The sequence below is a fragment of the Petaurus breviceps genome, unplaced genomic scaffold (assembly GCF_028583685.1).
Source record: "Petaurus breviceps papuanus isolate PSGF00001 unplaced genomic scaffold, PetGlider_PUasm1.0 90625, whole genome shotgun sequence".
Lineage (NCBI taxonomy): Eukaryota > Metazoa > Chordata > Mammalia > Diprotodontia > Petauridae > Petaurus > Petaurus breviceps.
The window spans coordinates 2810096-2832700 of NW_027187289.1; the positions used below are offsets into that span (position 1 = coordinate 2810096).

The 22605-nt window shown below is 36.8% G+C and overlaps 1 protein-coding gene across 1 annotated transcript in view; it reads left to right on the forward strand.

Moving 5' to 3' along the window:
• UBAC2 (UBA domain containing 2) overlaps nucleotides 1-22605 on the forward strand; it is a 259982-nt gene that overhangs the window by 131591 nt on the left and 105786 nt on the right. Inside the window, exons 5-6 of the mRNA XM_069064179.1 lie at nucleotides 4688-4811; nucleotides 9072-9119. Coding sequence (XP_068920280.1) covers nucleotides 4688-4811; nucleotides 9072-9119 — 172 coding nt within the window. The remainder of the gene's footprint in view (nucleotides 1-4687; nucleotides 4812-9071; nucleotides 9120-22605) is intronic.

Consider the following 22605-nt stretch of genomic DNA (forward strand, 5'->3'; position numbering starts at 1 on the left):
GCCTCATTTGCCTTTTCTAGTATTTCATTCCAGGGTCTACTAGTTTTTATAGAAGCTATCAGATCTTACATGATCCTGGCTATAGTTTCTTGGTTCTTAACTGCTTTTTTGGATGTTTGAAGTGTCTTTTCTTTGATGTAGAAACATTGGATTTTAGCTGTGACATTCCTGGGAGTTTTCCTTGTAGGATTACTTACAGTTCTTGCAGAAAATCCATTTTTTCTTTGAGCTTCTACTTGCTGTTATTACAGGGATACTTGATTCTTTTTGGCAATCAGTAGATTTGCAATAATTTTTGATACTAGTCGATGTTTTCTTTGCGTTTCTTATCCAGCCTTAATTCCCAAATGAGGTTTTTGTGCCAGGGCCACTCCCTGCTGTGCTTCTGAATGATGTGGTCATCCCTACTTGGTCTTGCTCCAGGTCCCCCGGGCTCTTGAGCTGACCCAAATCTCCTGGGGTTAGACCCACTAGATCTTTGAGTATAGACATTTAGGAACATCACAGGATCAGGCATCAACAGGACAGAATGTTAAGGAGCACAGTTGAGCACTACAACACTCCCCACTGGTGTTCCCCACCCTGGGGCTCTCTGACCAATGGTGGCAGCTTTGCCAGAGGGGTCCTCTTTCCTAGTGTCTGTGGGCTTTCGGCTGGCTTTTTGTGAAGTTCTTCTTGGTTGAAAAGAATAACTCACGTATTTTTCTTGTTATATTTTTTAGTCACAATTCATTCTGGTATGAATTTTAAGGTTTTGGTTGAGTAGGTATTCGGGGGCAAATGATTCATTACTCTTTTAGGTGGTGATCTTTACAGGACAGCTGCTGCTTTACTGCCTTACACAGGGAAAGGAAGGCATGGGAGGTTTGATGAAGAATGAAAAGGTTTGGAAAAGCCACTGTTATGAGTGGGATAGTGAAACAAATAGGGAGGTATGAAATGACTGCCTTGCTGTAGTGAGGTTGCAATGGAGATTATATAACCTAAACTCAGTCAGCATGATTAAATGATTTTCTCCAGCTTTGTTCTGTAGTAAGTAATAAATTGTAAAGACAGTGAACCGTGGGAGTAATCCAGGACTGGGGATTGGCAGAGTGAGATCTTCAATAGGATAGAGGGGAAAAGAGGGTAGTATAGAATTGAAGGGAAGGAAATACAGTGTAGCCAGTCCAGGGGGAATGGTGGTCTGGGAAAGACCCAAGGGTCTATCCCTTAGTTGGAGCCCATATTGGAGGCCAGAGCTAAGACTAAGAACATAGTTTGAAGTTGCAAGGCAGAGGTGGGGTGGAATAATAAGGATTTCAGAGTTTATAAGCATGCATGTGGAACATTTTTGGAGGGTGTCAGAAGATCAGGGGTATGACCATCTATTGGCAAGTAGCTGTGGTAGGGTAGAATAGACCATGGGAAATTAGTAAATGGGGGGATTGGGAGGTTAGGGTAATTTGGGAATATATCAATATGTATGTTGATGTATGAGGGCAAGAGTTGGGGAGGAAAGGAAGACCAGAAACCAGGCTCCATGAGGAAGGAAGGAGGGTCATGAGGAAAGATTGGATGGTGACTAATGCTGTGGTATTTTATAAAATTCTCTCTCTCTCCCTTCCCCCTCTCTCTTCCCTTCTCTGGGAAAACACAGCTGGTCTCAAATTTTAAGTGGGTTTTTTTTTTTTTGCTTGTTTGTTAAACAAATGCTCTGTGGTCTGCAATCATTCACACTTAGTATCTGGAATTTAGTCATTTAGAATTTTGCAGTTATTAATAATCTTAAAACTTATTATACTGAGGTATATAACATGAATTTTGGTCTTTAAGGTTCCTATCAGTATGTTTATGTTTGCATTTGAAATACAACCTCAAAAATTAATTCTACTTAACTATTGAGTGAGTAAAGTCACAATCTGGTGAATGATTTGCCATGGTACATGAGAAAAAAACCACCTTAAGTAAATTCCTCAGAGGGTAAATTCTGTGGTGGGAGTTCTCAAGTGGAATTGGTTAACAAAAATGTAATTTTAATATCATTGTAGATAGTTGATGTTTTGTGTACATTTAAAACCATACATTTTTAGCTTATCAAACATGTACCTCTTTAAAAAAAAAAAGCAAAAAACTTCAGCCAACCTACATTTTTATACATGGTAAATTAGAAGAAAACTTAATTATATTTATAAAGCATTGTCATTAATTTTATTAGTAGTATATTTAATAGTTTAATAAAGAGATTTATGTGGTTGTGGTTTTGAATTGGGACAAAGTCTTTTTTTTCTTTTGCATCTAACAACCATTTGAAAGATCTTTTTCTTGTGGGACTCTTTTTTTTTTTTTACAGATATTTCCATTACTATCTCATATAATTAGTATTCCATCATTAGCTACAATCCAGGATTGTTAGGCCTTAACCACCTCATACATAGCCTACAATAATTTCCCAATGAACCCTCTTTCCTTTAGGAGTCCATCAGTCAGTAACATTTAAGTGCCTACTATGTGCAAGGCACTGTGCTAAGCACAAATGGGGATATTCCCTGCCCTCAAGGAGCTTAAAATCTAAAAGGGGAAGACAACACCCAAAAGGGGGTAGGGATGTGACTGGGGGGAAGGTACTAGACCAAGGAGCGTGGTGGGACGGACAGGCAGAGGAGTCCCAACTTGAGAAATGAGGAGATACTCTGAGCTGAGCTCCCTCCAGCAATGGGAATAGTGAGGTTCATGGCTCTACCTCCAGTCAGAGGGGCAGAGTGGGGTGAGGAGGTAGAATACCAAGAATGATATTGTCAGGTGAGGAGATTTTTCCAGTAATGAACTTCCTGGGACTTGGTGGAGAAGGTCCGAGAAGTCCCAAAGCAGAACAGCCAGGGGAGAAATGAGGAGATGTTCTAGGTCTACATTATCCAAAACTCCTCGAACAATATTGAGTCTTTCATAAGCATAATTTTGACCATTTCTTTCACCTCTTGGAAGCTTAAAGTGACTCTAGTTGCCTTTTACACAAAATTAAAATGTACAGACATTGATCACTTCCTTTTGTTCACTCTGTTTCTCTATTCTTCCAGTCTTTTCTTCCATGGATTCCCCTTCTCAAACCACTCAAACCTATTTACTATTCCCTATAAACAATTTAATTCTTATTCCTAATTCTTAAGGTATTTCTCCTGCCTTCAAGTAAATTTGATAAATATATATTATGTCAAGTGCCTACTGTGTACATGGTGCCATACCAGCCTCTAGGGGCACAAAAGTGAAACAATAAGACAGTCTCTGTCCCTCACCTGTCCTGTAAGTCCAACCACTACCCATTTCCTCTTAAAAAAGTGTCTGACTCATCTCCATGAAGACTTTCTTCCTAAATAACTTTGTTAGGTAGATTCTTAATCCCTCCCATGATTTCACTCACCACTAAAAATGTGTGTTTTTGTCTTCTGTGAAGCTTCAATTGGTTGTTTATTTTGTATGATCTTCTATATACTCTGTTGTTTTTGTTAAGCCCCTCTTATTAGATTTTGAACTCCTTAAAATCAGAGATTTTGTAATCTGCTTTTGTGATTTCTCTCAAGAACTCATTCCATGTGGATAAAGAAATTTTATGTTTCTTAAGTGCTTCTGTCTACTCAAAATAAAGACAGTTTTAATAGAGAATGCTATGTAATAGGATAAAGGCATTGGCCGTGGTATAGGAGGGTGAGGTTAGCTGGCTATATGTGGCATCACAATTTTATGGTGTATAAAACATTTTAAATCAGCTTTGTTAGAGGAAATAGTTATTATGTACTGTCAGTTGAAGTAGATAGCTTGGTAATTATTTTAGAAATGCCCTTCTAAACTCAAATTAGTTTGTGTCATTGCAGGTTTTTTCCCAGTTGTTTTAAGCATATTTTTTTTGAGGTGCCTACTCATTTCTTTAGCAGTAAGTAGTATGCACCTGGTCCCTTGAGTTGAGTAACCTAGCTCTTTATTCAAATAGGATCTTGGGTGTATTTTTTGCTGTGTCTCTGAATTTTAACCTATTCAGGTTGTTGTCTAGGAACACCCAACAGTTTTACAAAGTGTTTATTCATCAGTGCATAACATTCATAAGGTGAAGGTGGGGAAGATGGGGAGGCAGACTTTTACTTTACTTGTCTTGGTCCAACAGCGTTTTATTTGAGTTAATGGGAGGACTTGCATGGCAAGTAGAAAATACATCAGAAGAGCAGTGGTGTGTTCATAGTGCCTCAGTCACATTACTTTACCATACTTAAGTCAGGCCATAGGGCTGTCCCACTTAGAAGCGCTGATCTTTTTGAGATTAAATTATTATGGATGTTAGCTGTCACAAAAGAAAGTTTCAAATACTTCTTTTCTCTTTTCTTAATGAAAACAATTATCAATACACTTAGTAACTGTTCATTACCCTTTGCTAAAAATGCTATTTTTGAAGTTGTTCATTACATTCTAATGGAAATAGTTTCTCGAGGGTGCTTATATATACATGTAAACCTAGATACACATAAAAGATGAGTTTTAAAATAAAAAAATACAGTTTTAAGTATGAGAAATTAGCCTTTTAAAACAAATTTCTAAGAAAAATGTTGTACTTATGATGCCTTTTAGAAATTGAGATGTTAATGATTTGGCAGAAAGTAATGTCAGTTCTTTTATTTATTTTTTTCAAGCTTAGTAATCCCACTTTTGTTTGTTTTCATAGTCTCGGGCCTGTATTTGCTCTGTTTGTACCATTTTACTGCTCCATTCCAAGAGTTCAAGTGACACAAATTCTGGGCCAGTTTTCCATCACAAACAAGACATTGATTTATATATTGGGGCTACAGGTACAGTATGTATTTTATGTTCATTTTTATTTTGATTAGATTTTATTTCATATTTATCTTTCTCTGTTTTAATCTCTGAAAACTAGAACCTTTCCCCATAACTTTGGCCTCATTAGCGGCATTAGAAAGTTACTGAAAAGGTGCCTCAAAGCTTAACAGATACTAGATGCCTTTCCTAGTCAGTAGCAGTCTGATAACAGTTTTCACTGTTAATTGGATTATACACTGATACTTATGTAAAGTTCTGATTTTGTAGTGCACTAATATGTTGAATACCATCAAATAAGATGTCCAAAAGAAAGCTTTCTCATGAGGAGTCTAGGGGTTCTTTACCAGCTAGAGCTTTCAAGTTTCTTAGAAAACTTTGCAAACTATATAACTCTGTATTCATAAACATGTTTTTATGTCCATTCATTTTTCTTGTGAATTATATTTAAATTTAAATGATGTCTTATGAAATACTTTAGAATGTTCATCTAAATTCTCACTTCATTCAGAAACAAGTGCCTAGTAGGAGCAGGTCACTTTTGGAAATGCAGGGAATTAATCACTTTTTCCCTTATGTGACTTAATTACCAAAATAATGAAGTGTGCCTTCCTTCCACACTGCCTTCTTGATCAATCAATTAGGAAAAATTTATTAGTTATGACTTGGTCTTTTTCTTTGAGGAGTTTATGAGCTAGTCTGTTCAAAAGGTTGTACTGCCATCACACTTGATCTAAAAATAACTTAATTTCAGATGGTTTCAGTTTTCCATTCTTATTGCTTGTCTCTTTTCCTGGTCCTCTTCCATTATCTAAAGTTAATTTTTTTTTGTACTGCTTTTTGATACTATGTATACCTTTGACTTTTGAACCTGATGTTAATGTTTATAATTTTCTTTCCTCCTGTACTTCAGACTTGTGATTAACATCACTTAGAAAGAAAGGCCTTTCTTCTCATTGAAGCCTCTTCTAGAGTCAGTTAGGCTTTATCTGTTATCTGCACTGCATAGGCATTCTCTTGCCATCTTCACAGCTTGCTTACTCTGTAGCTCTTTACCTCCATGAATTAACTTCTTCCTAACATTCTTATATAGCTAATAAAAGCTCTGCTTTCCCATGTTAAATAATTAAATTTTTAGAAATCTAATGGGAAATAAATACATTAGCTAATTTGTTCAACAGTATTTTTGTGTCCTGTGTGTTTTACTATATATATATGCATATCTATACACACATACATAAATATACATATATGTGTGTATGCACACAAGCATATATCATATGTGTGTGAGTATATATATATATATATATATATAAATATAAAAACACATTTACTGCCTTTGTTTTTTAGAATTCAAAGTTTTTCTTATGTAGATTCTATCTCTTACTCATTCAGGAACAAGAACCCTAATTGGTTAAAGAGTTATTCTAGTTGTGTATATTGCAATAATTTAATACTAAGCATTATAGAAGGCATCGTGACATAGTACTATACTTGAAGTCATGAAGATTTAAGTTCAACTTTTGCATTTGACACTTATTAGCTATGTGACCCTTACCAAGGTACTTATGTTCAATTTGTTTGGCTAATTGAGACCCTTGTAATGGGAGTATACATGGAAAGGGTTTCCTATGTTGACAAAATCACAGATCCTCCACTTGTTTCCATAAGACTTGATAAAATTCATTATCTGTTCATATTCCCTGTAATTTCACAAAATTCATTGTTGATCAGTTAGTAAATATATATTTATTGAATACCTTCTCAAATATTATGTAGAGTGTGATATGGGGAAAAAAGGAATTGAAGGCATGGACGCTGCCCTCAAGGAGTTCACAGTTGTGTAGGCAAAACCTTCATGGGATCATCCATTTAGAGCTCAAAGAAACCTCAGAGATTATGGTTCTGCTCCCTCATTTAATAGATAAGAAGCTGAGGCCCAGAAAGATACTTGCCTGAGGTCACATCTGTAGTAAGGGACTAAATATAGCACTTCCACCATCCACCTTCCCTGCTGACTATACTCCATCTTTACATATACTCTGTTGTACAAAAACCATAGTTAAAATACAAGGCAGTTTGATAAATGCCAAAAGAGCTATGAGAAGAACTATAGGAATTCAGAGCATGGAGAAATGCACAGACGAAACATGTTGGAAGACTTTGAGGGGCAGCATATAGCAGAAAGCACACTAGATTTCATCTGAGCTGAGTTGGATGGACTCCCTCATTTCTGCCTGTGTTCATTGTATTACTGTGGAGAAGTAGCTTGTTTACTTGATCTGTAAGAGCAGAGGTCATCCTTACATAGGATGACCCTCATTTTGCAGATGAGTAAAGTCAGATCCAAAGAGAGGAGAAGACCCACCCACATTCAAAATAGCTAGTTAGTGGTAGAGCTGAAACAACTGACTTCCAATCCACTATTCTTTCCATTAAGTCACATTGCTTTCCTCCTTCATTTTAATATTGAAATATTAATTAATCAGAGAATGACCAAAAGATAAGATGCAAGAAAAATAGGCTTTAATAGAGAGTAATAGTGAAATCATAGGACTGAAATTCAACTAATTTCATGTTAGTTCAGAAAATCCTTTTTACACAATTTTTAAAAATTCCTTGATTTACGAGTGCATTTTCCATTTAAGACTCACTTTTATATTAAAAGAAAAAACCCATGAACTTAATAGGAAATCAAAAGAAAGGTTATAGAAATATATATGTAGACTCTAGAGTATATCTATCTAAAATTAAATCAACAAACATAAAGTGTTAACTGTATGAGAATCTCATGGGTAGGCACATAGGAAAATACAAAAGAAGTATAAAATATGGCCCTGACGTCAAGTAGCTTTTACTCTAATTAGATCAACATGCTTTGTGTAAACATCTGAAGATTTAAACAGCATAAGAGATGAATAGTTCAGTATAACAATACAAAAGATATTGCATAGATTAATTATACCTTGTACTTAGTAAATATTTCTAATGGAATTGCCAAATCCACCTTGTTTAAGGCTTCCCTTTATGTTTGTCTTCTTTTCTTGATGTTTTTGAGAAAGAAGCCTAAAAAATGTCTTCTCTGTATAATTCTCACGCCTACTTACTACTTTCTTTTCCTTTGAAACAAAAACTTTGCTAACTAAACAGTCTTGTTCTTGGTAGACCAGAAAGAGGATTATATTTAAACTTGTAATCAGGTACTTGCTCCTAGATGACAGGTAGGAAGTAGAGAGAGCTAGTTAATAATCACTTTTCCAGGAAGGAGGGGAGATACACTGGGAGAAATTTAAGTGATATAAAAATGAAAGATCAATTAAAATACATTTAAAAAATAATCACTTTCCCATATACCTCTGGGCTAGATGACATCTAAGATTTTTGAGATTGTATTAGTTGAGGCTAATGTTAGTAGTGGACGAAACTGCTATAAAGTGGTTTCCTGGACCTTTTCCCCACTCTGAAATCAAAACTGTTTAAAGACTCTAGGTGGTGAAGAGACAATGCTAAATGTAAATACCAACTTTCAAGTCACAGATTCTCTCCTTCTCTTTCCAAGTTGGAAAGTCTCACTGCAGGTTTTCTTTGTAGGTAGAACTTTTTAGAAGTGTGAGGTGTAAAAGGAAGTAATTGTGAGACCTACGTTGCCTAGAATTTACTTTGCTTCTGTTCTTTGGAATATAAGGATAAAAATCTTGGCAAATAATGAAGTACCATCATTAGGGCAGTAAACCAAAGACCTCTAATGTATTCAAAATTCTCACTTCCCCTATTTTATAGTGAAAATACAAGTGGAAAAGGGGGAGAAATTATATAGATGTGATATGTCAAGATTAAGTACTGTTTAGTCACTGCAGTAGATAAGAATAATTACCAGTTTCACTTAAGGATACTGTTTATATTTTGGTAGGCAAAGTCAGTCACTTTTAAAGAGTGTTATGTTTTAATTAAAACCATTAGTGCTCATGCATAAATAAAAGTTTGCATTTGTTTTCATTAATATGTTAGAATTTCACACATGGTATACATCAGAGAAGGGACCCAGGCTCAACCAACATTTTCTTGTGTGAGGATCAAAGAATTAGGTCTTTCTGAAACCCAAGAAATTATCCTAAACCAATAAAACAGCAATTCATTAGTTTGCTTATTGCTCTCTGATGTAGCACATATGTAACAAAAATAGTTGTCATTACATTAAAATAAGATCTTTAAAAAGTAAGTTTATAATATACAGTTGAATTTCCTTTAAAATTAGTACTTTTTTTCTTTTATAGCTTTTAACCTCTGGTACCTACATTTGGGTTGTGGCCACAAGTGGTCTGGTAAGTGTTTAATTTTCTTTTAATGATTTTCTTGCCTATAAAACTATCCTAGGAAAAGAAGAATATCTGAAATTATTTTCACCTTTGCATAAAAATATACAATATTTCTTCATGTTTTTTATGTCTTTTGTTTTTACATCACTGAGCTTTCCTTTTGTATCCCTCCCAAAAGAACCATCCCATATAACAGGTAATTTTTCCCATCAACTTTCAACTCAAATCTAATTCTTCAAGTTGTTGGAAGTTTAAATGCTATAAGGTCTAGAAATACTACTGAACAATAAGTGAAAATCCTTAGTTTTTGAGGAATAGCAGTAAAGAAGTAACATAGTCATGTCATAGTAAGACTGACTAGCATTTACATAGCACTTCAAGGTTTGTAAAGTGAATTATAAATCATATCTCATATTTTCATGTACTCCTTTTTGTTGCCAAAACTGTAGTCTTACTACACAACATAAAAACTCAAGAGTGACCTAGGTGTCTGTAACCAACCTAAGGAGTTCATCACTTTAAAAAATTTGTTAAAAGATCCCATATTTTATCTCAGTTTCCCAGGTAATTCCAATGAAAGCTGATAGTGGATTTTTTTGTTGTTTCTTTTAAAATTGTTAGTAAAACCACAAAAGTATTTGAATTGCAAGTAGGGAAGGAGTGGTGGGAAAGGAAAATGAAGAAGTTAGTTTCACTAAATATACAGAGGTTTTTTTTTTCAAAGGGGCTATAGTCATATAGAGGAAAAACATGAGAGTAGTAGGAAAGTCAGATGGGTTGAAAGATTACAGAAGTCTCATCTTTGTTTAAGGCCAGACAGGAGGAACGGGAAGAGTGAGCAATATTGGAGGAATCAGGATTACTCACTACATGCACTGAATTTGCTTAACATGCCAGAATGTTTTTGGGTTTTTTTAGGTAGTAAGACCATATCCCATGACAGTAGCTCTAATAAAACATCAGATACATTTCTTATTTTATATTATTTGCACACTTAATGGGATTCCTGAGTGTATGAAATTCTATCTTATCCTTCATATATGGCGATTTCAAACCCCTGAGTAACTTTGAAAAATAGATAAGTAAATAAAGAAAATTTGTGGGATGTCTAGTCCAGTATCATAAAGGGATAGAACGTGAAAATAGATAGCATGTGCTACCTAAGAAGTTTTAAATTCACTCTAAAGAGGCTTTTGAGCACTGAATTCAGAGCCCTCAGCCTGATTTCCTTAGTGAATAACAATGGAATCTCTTTCCATTCCTTTCCTACTTTCATACTGTGACCTTTGTTTTCTCTAGCACACTTTTTGTTCCTTCATCCCTGAGCCCTATTCCTTCCTGCCAGTCTGTGAGGAATTCAGTGTAGGATGTAAAATTACTATTTAACTCACTGAACATCCAATACCATGTATGTATATCATTTTTGTATTGCTTAGATTTCCCCCTACCCCTGCCTAAAGAGCGTCATATCAAATAATTTCTCTAAAGAGAGAGAAAAGAAAAAGAGGAGGAAAATGTAAAATTCCACAATATCAGTCAGTACAGTAAAGTTCTACACCGAATGGACCTACCTACCAGACCTGCCTAGTAGCAGACAGAGTTGTCTTCCAATATCTCTTCTTTGGGGCCAAGTTTGTTCTTTATAATTAATTTGTGGTACAGTAGATAGAGTGCTGGATGTGGAGTCAGACTGCCCTGAGTCAAAGCCTGCCTCAGTATGACTATGGGCAAGTTATTGACCTCTGTTTTCCTCAATTTACTCAACTGTAAAATGGGGATAATAATATTATCTACTTCCCAGCATTGTTGTAAGGATCACGTGAGAATAGTATTTGTAGAGATCTTGGCACAGTGCCTGATACTAGGAAGTGTTTAATAAATACTTGTTCCCTTTCTCTCTTCCCCTTCTCCTTCCCTTCCTTAACTTTGAAAATTCATGTAACTTTCTAGTGGGTTTGATCCTGGATTGCTTGCTATAACAACCACTACAAAAGGGCCTGAACCCCACTGGGAGAACTGAGGCCAGTCTGGAATATTTGTTGTTCGTAGGTCCTGGATTGACTTAGTTATTCAGAACAGGAGGTTGATCTTATGAGATAATTTGGTACAGCTCACTTTAGTCTAATCCAATGCTAATTTGAATAACTGGGTTAACTTTATTGAGTTAACATTGACAGGTCCTTAATACATATGTTGGCACTAGCAGTGAGAGTTAAGAGCTTTAAAAATGAAAGTTAAAGTCAATGTTTTCTCTACCATGTTCTTTTTTTTTTTTTTAATGTTCTAGCAGTCAGATTTAGGGAACAAGAATTCAAATAAGTAAGAACTGAGAATGATGGTACACTTTTTTTTTTTGCATTAGTTTGCTGCCTTTTAGTAGGCAAGTCTTTCTTTTAGGATCTATTTCAGTTATTTTTCTAAGATATTCCTTTTCTGCTAAGGTTACATTTTTCATGTTTATCTATGATTATGTATATTTGTAATTTTTCTTATCTGAAATGCAAATGCTGCAATCTCAGCCCCTTATTTCATTAAGTTTCTAGTATCAAAACTTGCTGTTTTAGTGAAAAAGGAAGTAGACCAAATGCTATAATCCTTTTTGTATTATTTCAGCTGAATAGGGTGCTGAAAAAGTTTCAGTGCAGAAATAAATTTCCTTGACTCTAAGATTTTTATCTCGTATATGGATTTGTTAAAAAAAATTTGGAACTCTTATACATGATTGATGGTATTGATCATTCCATGAATGACAATTACTAACTTCTGCTCTGTCTTAATAAAATTTAAAATCTACATTTATCACTTTGGAGCTTTGTCCAGAGAACTTGGATTTAAGATAACCAGTGCAATTTGGTAATACCTAGTTCAGGGTAATTGTATGAGGAAATAAAAATTCATTGTGAAAAACTGAGGTACTGAAGAACACTGTCTGAAATATTAAAAGCCACAGTATTCCTGCTCCAGATGTCTCTTGCACAACACAGTTTCTCCTCCCATATATGACTTGTGACTTCCCTTTTTTTGTACTGAAGAAAGTGTAGTTATTTACTACAGAAAAGAGAAAAAAAAATTGGTGTTGGGGAAATCTTATAAAGCCTACTGACATTTTACTTTTTAGCCTTAAGAAATAAAAATGTGAATAACATACGCTTGTCACACTTGTTAAGAGAGGCCTTCAGAACTGGCAGGAGTGGGGTGTGTATGTGTGTTTGTGTGTATTTCTGTGTGTGTGTGTGTGTGTGTGTGTATATATACACACACACAGACACACATATGAAGATATATAAAATGTCTTTTAGGCAGAAACATAAAATGAGTCATGTGTCTACTACCATAGAAACTAAAAGATTCACTGCTACTTTCTCCTGAAATTGGGCAACTTTGGGTTCATTTTAGTTAAATATTTCCTTCCCAGGCTAGCTTTACTTTTTTTCATAGATGTGTCACTCACCCTTACTTGTCTATAAATATATTTTTCAATATATAATGTTTAAGTCCCACTGATTGAAAGAGGAGGTTGATGAATTGCATCAGTATTTTACTAAGCAGGAGTCCACTTTCTGTCTTTAACAACAGCTGAAGAAAGAATAGAAGCTAAATAATTCTTCAAAATTTAAGGAGAACGTGGTTTTCATCTTAGCCAGGAGTAATAATGGACCAGTCTCTCTTAGGAATACTGTTGCTCTCTAGTTATGCACTCAATCAGTGAGATTTTAGTTCCTATATGAAAAAGGATAAAGGAGACTTTGGTTGCCATCGAGGACTGCTGTTGAGTTTGCTCATGTGTGCTAACTACAAATCTTTTTTTACTCAATACTTCCTTTAGTTCTGGGTTTGATGTGATGTTATACTCCTTTTCCTTGACAGTGTTCCATGCTGGAAATATATCTGCCCTTATATTAGTTGTGAAGTTATAATAGCTTGGTTATTGTATGCTTTAGTCAGGCAGGTGGTTCAAGTTTTTTAGATTAAATTGTTCTCTAAGATATTAGTGTTCCCTGATTTACCTATGTTAATGGACCCCCTATTACTTTCTCTAAGGAGAGAAGTACAGAAATTGAGGCCGTTTTTCATAAACATAAAGCTTCACTGCCTTTATTGAAAGATTTCTCTCTCTTTAAATAGTCCGTTATTCTGTATTAATATTCTCCATTCTTTACAGAAAACTTTTTTCTTCCTTTAGAGTTTTACTTGGCTCTATTTTATAGTATTATTTTTAAAACTTGAAGGTATCTTCTACTTCTTCATTTTCTGTATTGTTTTTAGATCATAATAATGATTCATTACCATGGAGATGTGTTTTATATTTCCCCTACCACTTTAGGAGCCCTGAGACTTGGATTTTAAAAAATAAATAGTGAAAGTGACTTGGTACTAACTTTGTTACCACTGAATGATCACTGTTTGATTATTGACATCACAATTCCAAATTCCTTTTTGAAAATAATTGAAAGGGGCAACCAGTCCTCAAAATCTCTTGCTGAAGATTTTGTTTTATTTTTCTATCTTACTCCTAAATAGACCAACACAATTGTTGTTGAATTTTTTTTAAAGCGGTAATATAAAGTGCATCCAGAGGATGGCAGCCAGAATAGTGAAGGACCTTAAATCTTTGTCACATGAGGATTGTTTGGAGGATCTGGGAGTGTATTGCTTGAAGAAGAGAAAACTCAGTGAACATGAGAGCTGTTTTTAAAGTATTTGATGTGTTACCTGCCTAATGGGGTTACCAACCCTTCTTGGCCTCTCTTACTGGCTCACCATCCATATCATACCTCCCTTAACTGTGGATGTTCCTGAGAACTCAATCCCAAACCCTCTTCTCGCCTTAAATGCTTTAGAAAAGGAAAGGACCATTTCTCTTTTGTCTTTGTATCCCTGCCACTTAGCACGTTGCCCGCCACATAGTGAACACTTAATAAATGCTTGTCGAATGGACTTAATTGCTCATGGATCTTATGTATCCAACCTCGCTCTCTCTTCTTAGCTTTTCAGGCCACTGTCAGGAACAGCCTGTTGGACTTTTGAACTGGACATCGTAGGGACATCTCAGTGTTGGCATATCTAAAATAGAATTTGCTGTCTTTTCTCTAAAACCTCTATCCCTATTCTAAACTTTTCTGTTTTTGTTCTTTCAGGTACCCAGTTTCATAACCTTGATGTTATTCTCAGCTTCTCACCATCCCTCACTCTACATATCCAGTTAGTTGCCAAATCTCGTCTTTTCTGTCTCCACAGAGGTCTCTCAGATCCATCTTTCCCTTCTCTCTAGCCACCACTTTAGTTCAGACCCTCTTCATATCTCACTTAGACCAGAAGTGGTGGTTGGTCCTTAAGACCAATAACATAAGGAAGGAGATATCTTGACTTGTGTGTGAATGGATTTAAATGAGACAGAGCTGGGCAAGTTCATGAGTCTCATTCTCATCTCCAGTCATTGAAGTCTAGTGGCAAGACAAAATTGTTAAATACATGGTCCATATATAGCCCACTGCACTCCCTAGTGCAGCCTGAACCACATTAAAATGTAATTCCTATCCAATTTTAATGTTTTGATGCATTAATAGAAAATATATGTGTAAATATGTGTTATTTTCTAAGGCAATATGTGATCTGCAGGGATTCTTTTGGATGGTTTAGTGTTCTGTTTCTCTTTGACACCACTGACCTATGTCTCCTAATTAAACTTCCTGCCTCAATCCTCTCCCCCTCTACTCCATCCTCAGCAGAGCTGGCAAAGCAGTGTTCCTGAAGTACAGAGCTGACTGCCATGCCCCTCCTACGTAAATTCTGCCTCTAGGATAAAATATAAGCTCCTCTATGTGGCTTTGAAGACCCTTTATGACTTGGCTCCAACCTATGTATCCAGCCTCATTATACACTATTCTCCTTACCGCACTCTGTGATCCAGCCAAACTGGCCTTTTTTATGTTCTTAACACACAGTTTCATTTCCTTTCTCCTTACCTTTGCATCGGTCATCCCCACATCTGGAATGAAGCTCTTCTTCCCTGCTGTTTCATTGAAACCCTCTCTTCCTTTGATATGCAGCCTAAATATCACCACGTTTTCTAATTCCACCAGACTGTTCATTTACCCTATAGCCCTCAAACTTAACTATCTGGTGAAGTCAACAAGAACTTATTATTTATTTTGCTTTTATTCTTCATGTACCTACATGTGTACACATTATCTCTCCTACTAGAGCATAAGCTCCTTAAAAGCAGTAACTGATTATTTTATTCTTTGTTTTACATCCCTACTGCCTGTGTGGTACCTAGTATACAGTAACTGATTCATAAATGCTTGTTGGTCAGTTAAGTCAGAGACAGATTAGGCTTGTTCTGTTTTGGACAGAATGAGGAGCAGTCAATGAGTGGAAGCTGCAAAGAGACAGTTTGAGATTTGTCATCCGGAAGAATTTCCTAACGATCAGAGCAATCCAAAAGTGGCTTATTCTGTCTTGGGAGGCGATAGGTATCACCTCATTGGAAGTGTTCAAGCAGAGGCTGAATGACCACCTGTCAGATATGTTATACCTAGGAATTATTTTCAATTATGGCTTGGACTAGGTGACTACTTCCAACTCTGAAATTCTGTGAAATACATTGATTGCCTTAGAACCACTGGATTAGACTTAGCAGCAAATTGCTGAAACTTGATGTTAAAATCCAGTTAAATTGGGCAAACTGATGTTGTGGGGAAATGGAAAGTATTCTTCCATATATCTGTCATTTTGGGTGACATGTATGTGCGTGATGCACTGATTTGTGATTTCAGTCAACCTAGCAAACTCTGAGTGAGGAAGCTCCCTCTGCCAGAGCAGATAGGCAACTCTTCTTCGCCTTAAAGTCTTTTTTTTTTTAAATTAAATTTAATATTTTTTTTTCACCTTAAAGTCTTAGAGAACTGCCCTGGGCACTGAGAGGTTAAGAGTCTTGCCCAGAGTTCCATAGCTAGTGTGGGTTGGAGGATGAACTTGAACCCTGGTTTCCCTTACTTACGCTGGCTCTCTCTCCACTACCTCAGTGTAGGAAACCCTGTGGAGAAAGCAAAAGATGAGAGGTCGCATTGTCGTCATTTACCCAAATTCCCATAAGATTACGTAAAAGTGGAGGCAGTATTTCTATACCCCACTCCCTTCTTCCTTGCATTGCATAGGGACCAGTGTCCGCAGACCACAGAACTAAGACTGGGATAACATTCGTAATTTATGGCTTTCAAAGTGCTTTCCTTACAGTGACTTCATGAGGTAAGTAATGCACATGTGATTACTCTCTTTTTATAGATGAGGAAATTGAGGTTCAGAAAAAAAAATGACTTGGCTTGAGATCACATAGCTAATAAGTAGCATAGCCAAGATTTAAGCCCAGGCCTGCCCTTTCTCTTAAACTAGAATTGGGACACAGTGACTGGTATCTGAATTTTATCTGCTGGGTGTTTGGAAGAGTGAATCCTGGAATGAATAAAGAAACATTTAGTAAGTGTTTACTGTGTTTCAGGAACTGTGCTGTATTCAGAGTGTGTAAATGCAGCAGCCCTTGCTTTCCAGGAGTTTATTTTCTAACAAGTGACAGCACACTCAGGGGAGTGTTGGCCCAGAAAGGGTGTTATACCCTAGGAAGTGGTAAGAATGATGAGTGGAGCAGTAGAGCAGCTGGTTGACATCCCCCCTGCAGAAGCAAAAGCAGTGTTGCTTTCATTGGTGTTTCTGGAATTAGGAATTAAAATTAAAAGAGTGGGGAAAAGGTAAACAAATCTTGGGGGAGTCAGGAGGGGGAACGGGAATGCGGATACACATTTATGTGGCCCTACTATGTAGACACTGTGCTAAGCACTTTACAAATATTATCTTTTTTGATCCTCTCAGCAGCTCTGTGTGGCAAGTGCTGTTATTGCCATTTTACAGTTGAAGAAAATCAGGCACATGGGTATGTTGGCCCTATAGTTAACCAGTTTAACTTTATACTGTCTCTTACTCTTTGAATCTGTTTTCCTCTAAGCCTGTCACTGCTTATGCCTTTCAAAACCCAACCTTGAATTACATCAGTCACTTAGCTTCTCTATTCCTACTGGTTGGAAGACATGCAGCTATACTGCCTGGAACATATCTGTATAATCTCTATTGTACCCTTATTGCTGAACAACAATGCTCTTAGGCCTCCTTGATTGTCTTCTTATTGCATTCTCTACAACTTCTGTTCTAACTCTTCTTTTTTATCTTCAAACCAACTGTACTGGTTCCTCACCTGTCCCTCTTGCCCCCTGACTTCAATTCATACTTGATGAAGACTATGGAAACCATCTCACAGGAGCTTCCTCATGTCCTTTATCTTATGTCTTAAAAGCCCTCATCGTCCCATCCCTCATTCTCTCCTTTTGCTCCAGCCTCTGACAAGCAAATCATCTTTTTCTTTGCCCAGGTCATTTCTGTTCTTGATCCTTGGAGTATATTTGCTCCAACATTCTCCAAAGATCTTGCCACTTCTATACCCACATTTCTTCCTTCCTCACTCTCTCTTTATCCACTGGCTCCTTTCTTGATATCTAAATACATGATCAGATCTCCCTTATGCTCAAGAACTTTTCACCTGAGACTACCATTCACTCAGTCTATTATCTTGTATCTTCACACCTTGTTTCTGCATACTCACCTCACACTCACTTTTAAACAGCCTTGCAATCTGGCTTTCAGTCCAACTACCTCCCTGAGATTCATTTTTTTTTTCTACAGTTATTAGTAATCCCTTTTTAAAATATATTTTTAAACATTTGATTTTAAAACTTTGAATTTCAGATTCTTTCCCTTCCTCCCTTGTCACCCACCCTCACTGGGAAGATAAGCAGTTCAATATAGGTTGTACATGTGTAACTATGCAAAACTTTTCCATAGTGGATATATTGTGAAAGATTGACTATATTTCCCTCCATTCTATCTCATCCTCCATTTGTTCTATTCTCTACTTTGATCCTGTCCCTTTTCAAAAGTGGGTGCTTCCAACTTCCCTTCCCACCAGCCTGCCCTCCCTTCCATTATTCCACCTCTCTTCCCCTTCTCTACTCTCCTGTAGGGTGAGATACCCTATTTAGTGTGTATGTCATTCCCTCCCTAAGCCAAATTCAATGAGAATAAGGTTGACTCATTCCCTTTTGCCTTTCTGTTCTTTCCCTCCATTGTAACAGTTTTCCTTTGCCTCTTCTATATGGGATAATTTACCCCCATTAAGTCTCTCGCCATCTCCTCTCATTATATTCCTCTCTCACCTCTTAATTTCACCTTTTAAGTATCATCCCTTCCTATTCAATTGGTCCTGTGCCCTCTGTCTATGTATTACCTGTACACATATATACACACACTCACATATGTATTCATATGACCATATACCCTCCTATATAGACATATTGTATGTATACATATATATATATATTTATACACACATTTATATTCCCCTCAACTCATACTGAGAAAAGTTTCATAAGTTACAATTATCATTTTTCCATGTAGGAATATAAGTAGTTTAATTTTGATAAGTTCCTTATGATTTCTTTTCCCTGTTTACCTTCTCATGCCTCTCTTGCTTCTTGTATCTGAATGTCAGATTTTCTATTCAACTCTGGTTTTTTCATCAAGAATGCTTGAAAGTCCTCTATTCCACTGAATGACCATATTTTCCTATGAAACATGATACTCAGTTTTACGGGGTAGCTAATTCTTGGTTTTAATCCCACTCCTTTGAACTCCAGAATATCATATTCCAAGCCCTTCGATCCCTAAGTGTGGAAGCTACCAGATTCTGTGTTATCCTGATTGTGTTTCCACAATATTCAAATTGTTTCTTCCTGGCTGCTTGTAATATTTTCTCCTTGTTCTGGGAATTCCAGGACCTGGCTATAATATTCCTAGGAGTTTTCTTTTGGGGATCTTTTTCAGGAAGTAATGGGTAGATTCTTTCAACCTCTGTTTTGCCCTCTGATTCTAAAATATCAGGGCAACTTTCCTTGAGAATTTCTTGAAGGATGATTTCCAGGTTCTTTTTTTGATCATGGCTTTCAGATAGTCCAGTAATTTTTAAATGATCTTTCCTCGATCTATTTTCCAGGTCAGTGGTTTTTCCAATGAGATATTTCACATTGCCTTCTATTTTTTTCATTTGTTTGGATCTGTTTAATAGTATCTTGATTTCTCATAAAGTCACTAGCTTCCGTTTGTCCAATCTAATTCTGAAGCAATGATTCTCTTCAGTGAGCTTTTGAGATTCTTTTTCCATCTGGCAAATTCGGCTTTTGAAGGCATTCTTCTCCTCATTGCCTTTTTGAGCCTCTTTTGCCATATGAGTGAAGTCTATTTTTTAAGGTATTATTTTCTTCAGTCAGGTTGTTGACTCTCATTTCATAATTTTCTTGCATTATTCTCATGTCTCTTCCCAGTTTTTCCTCCACTTATCTTATTTGGTTTTCAAAATCCTTTTTAAGCTCCTCTATGGCCTGTAACCAGCTCGTATTTTTCTTGGAAGCTTTTGGTGCAGGAGTTCTGACTTCACTGTCTTCCTCCTGTTCCATGCTTTGATCTTTTTTTGTCCCCCAAATAGGAGTCTAATGTCAGATTGCTCTGTTTGCTTTGCTTCCTTTGCTTGCTCATATTGCCACTCAATTACTTCACTTTTGAGCCTTTTGCCACAGTAGAACTCTGCTACCAGAAAGGGAAGTTTTATCCCAAATGCTGGGGTTTTCGCAGCTGCTGGAGCTATTAGTTGGGTGCCCTCTCAGAAGTCTCTACCCGCTGTGGCAGACAGTTCACGCACCCCAGGACCTCCACCTTAGACTGTAATCCAGATCCAAGCAGGTTAAAGCTAGAGTGATTACCCCTCAGACTGGTTCCTTGGACCCCCTAAAATCTGCAGAGTAAGAGCTCTGAAGCAGCCATGAGGCAGGCGGCTGCACAGTTGTGGAGTCTCAGCTGCTTCTCCCTCCAGGGCTAAAGGCCGGATCGCCCTCCTGAATTCCCAGGTCCCAGAGTCCACACTGTACTGACCTCTCACTTTGTTCTTAGCATCTATGGGTTGATAATTCTAGAAACCACCACAGCTTCCGGTGATATGAAGTCCCTCCAGCCAGTGGCTGGTCAGGCCACCCTGAGGCTAAAACCTCGGGGTCACTTGGGGCTGTGCTCGGCTCTGCTGCTCTGGCCCCTTCCTGTTGACCTGCTGGGCTGTCTTCAGTGGGAGTTTGGCTCCTCTCTGTCATTTTGTGGGTTCTGCAGCTCCAAAGTTTGTCTAGAGTCATTTTTTACACGAATTGGAGGAGGTGGAAGCCGGAGTCTCACGGAAGTCTTGTTTCTACCCTGCCATCTTGACCCCACCCCCCAGTGACCCCTTTCAAAGTACTTGATTTTTTTTTCTTTTTTTCCCCTACAACTTATCATCAAGAAACCTTGTGAAACCAGAGTTGAATAGAAAATTTGACATTCAGATACAAGAAGCAAGAGAAGCATGAGAAGGTAAACAGGGAAAAGGAATCATAAGGAACTTATCAGAATTTAACTATTAACATTCCTACATGGAAAAACAATAATTGTAACTTATGAAACTTTTCTCAGTAGTTGAAGGGATTAGAAATATATATATTTGTCTATATATGAGGGTATATGGGCATATGAACACATATGTGAATGTGTGTATATATGTTTACAGGTATACATAGATAGAGGGCACAGGACCAATTTAACAGGAAGGAATGATACCTAAAAGGTGAAATTAAGAGGTGAGAGAGGAATATACTGAGAGGAGACGGGGAGAGACAGAATGGGGTAAACTATCTCATATAGAAGAGGCAAGGGAAAATGGTTACAATAGAGGGGAGGAATAGGAAGGCAAAAGGGAATGGGTCAACCTTATTCCCATTGAATTTGGCTTGAGGAGGGAGTGAAATACACATTAAATAGGGTATCTCACCCTCCAGGAGAATAGGGGGGAAGAGGGGATGAGAGGTGGGATGATAGAAGGGAGGGTAGGCTGGGGGGGAGGGGAGTTGGAAGCACCCACTTTTGAAAATAGACGGGATCAAAGTAGAGAATAGAACAAGTGGGAGGTGGGATAGGAGGGAGGGAAATATAGTCAGTCTTTTACAATATATCTACTATGTTATTGTTTTGCATTGGCCACACATGTACAACCTATACTGAACTGCTTATCTTCCCAGTAAGGGTGGGTGACAAGGAAGGAAGGGAATGAATCTGGAATTGAAAGTTTTAAAATCAAATATTCAAATATATATACATATATATGTGTGTGTATATATATTCATATATATATATATATACTATTATTAATACCATCTTACATGTAATTGGGAAATAAGATATACAGGCACTGAGGCATAGAGATCCACTGGAAAAGTCGAAAGGGGTATGGGAGAAAATATGGGAGAGAGCAGATTGGAGGAGGGGATATCCTGTGGGACTGCTATTTTGGGGCAGTGGGTAGGGAAAAAATGGGGAGAAAATATGTAACTCAAAATCTGGTGGAAACGAATGATGTAAATCAGAAGTTAATAAAGCATTAAAAAAAAAAACTTGTGAAGTATATACAGAGAACCAAAAAAAAATATTGTATACAAAATTGTAAGCTTCTTTTTAGCATATATTGAATTTTATGTGGTAATAACAGAATTCCTATTTGTATCATGCAGAATTGCAGGATCACAGATTTACACCAAGAAGGGACTTTTATAGGCCCTCTGGTCCAACATCTTATTTTATAGATAAGAAAACTGAGATGCAGAAAGATTAATTTAATAACTTGCCCAGGGTCACACAGGTAGTGAGGTAAGATTTGAACCAAGCTCCTCCAAAACCAGTGCTCTCTGTCTAATACTTCACTGAATTTTACTGACTTTTCTGTCAGTTTTAAAGAAGGAATGTGTTTTTAAAAACATATCTTAAAGAAAATGAAACTTTGAAATCTACTTAAATAATTCAAGAATTCATCTCTGGTCAAAGATAAAAAGCCAAGAAGAAAAGGATGAAAATACTGTCAAGAGAAAATTTAAGTATTTTTAAGAATTTTAAAGAAAATTTAAGTTCATTTTTTTTTAAGCAATCAGGGTTAAGTAACTTGCTCAAGGTTACACGGCCAGGTGTTTCTGGGTGGGTGCTAAATGTCTGAGCCCAGATTCAATCTCCAGGTTATCCCGACACTGGGGTGGGTGCTCTTACTTGCTGTGCTACCTGGCCGCCCCTAAGTTCATTTTAGATCACAATAAAACAGACTAAATGGCAGTTGTACCACAGAGAATTTTCTCACAGATTCTTATCTATCTATAGATGAAAGATTTCATATCAATGTTTTTCTTATCTCTTTAGCCAGATGTTGCTTTTTGATGTTTAAAAAAAATGTAAGTGTTCAATATCTGTCCCCCTTTTGGGATGATAAATATTGAAATAGCATTTTCTGTCTTGATGGCAAAACTTGTGAATAAGGAGATCTCCTGTCTTT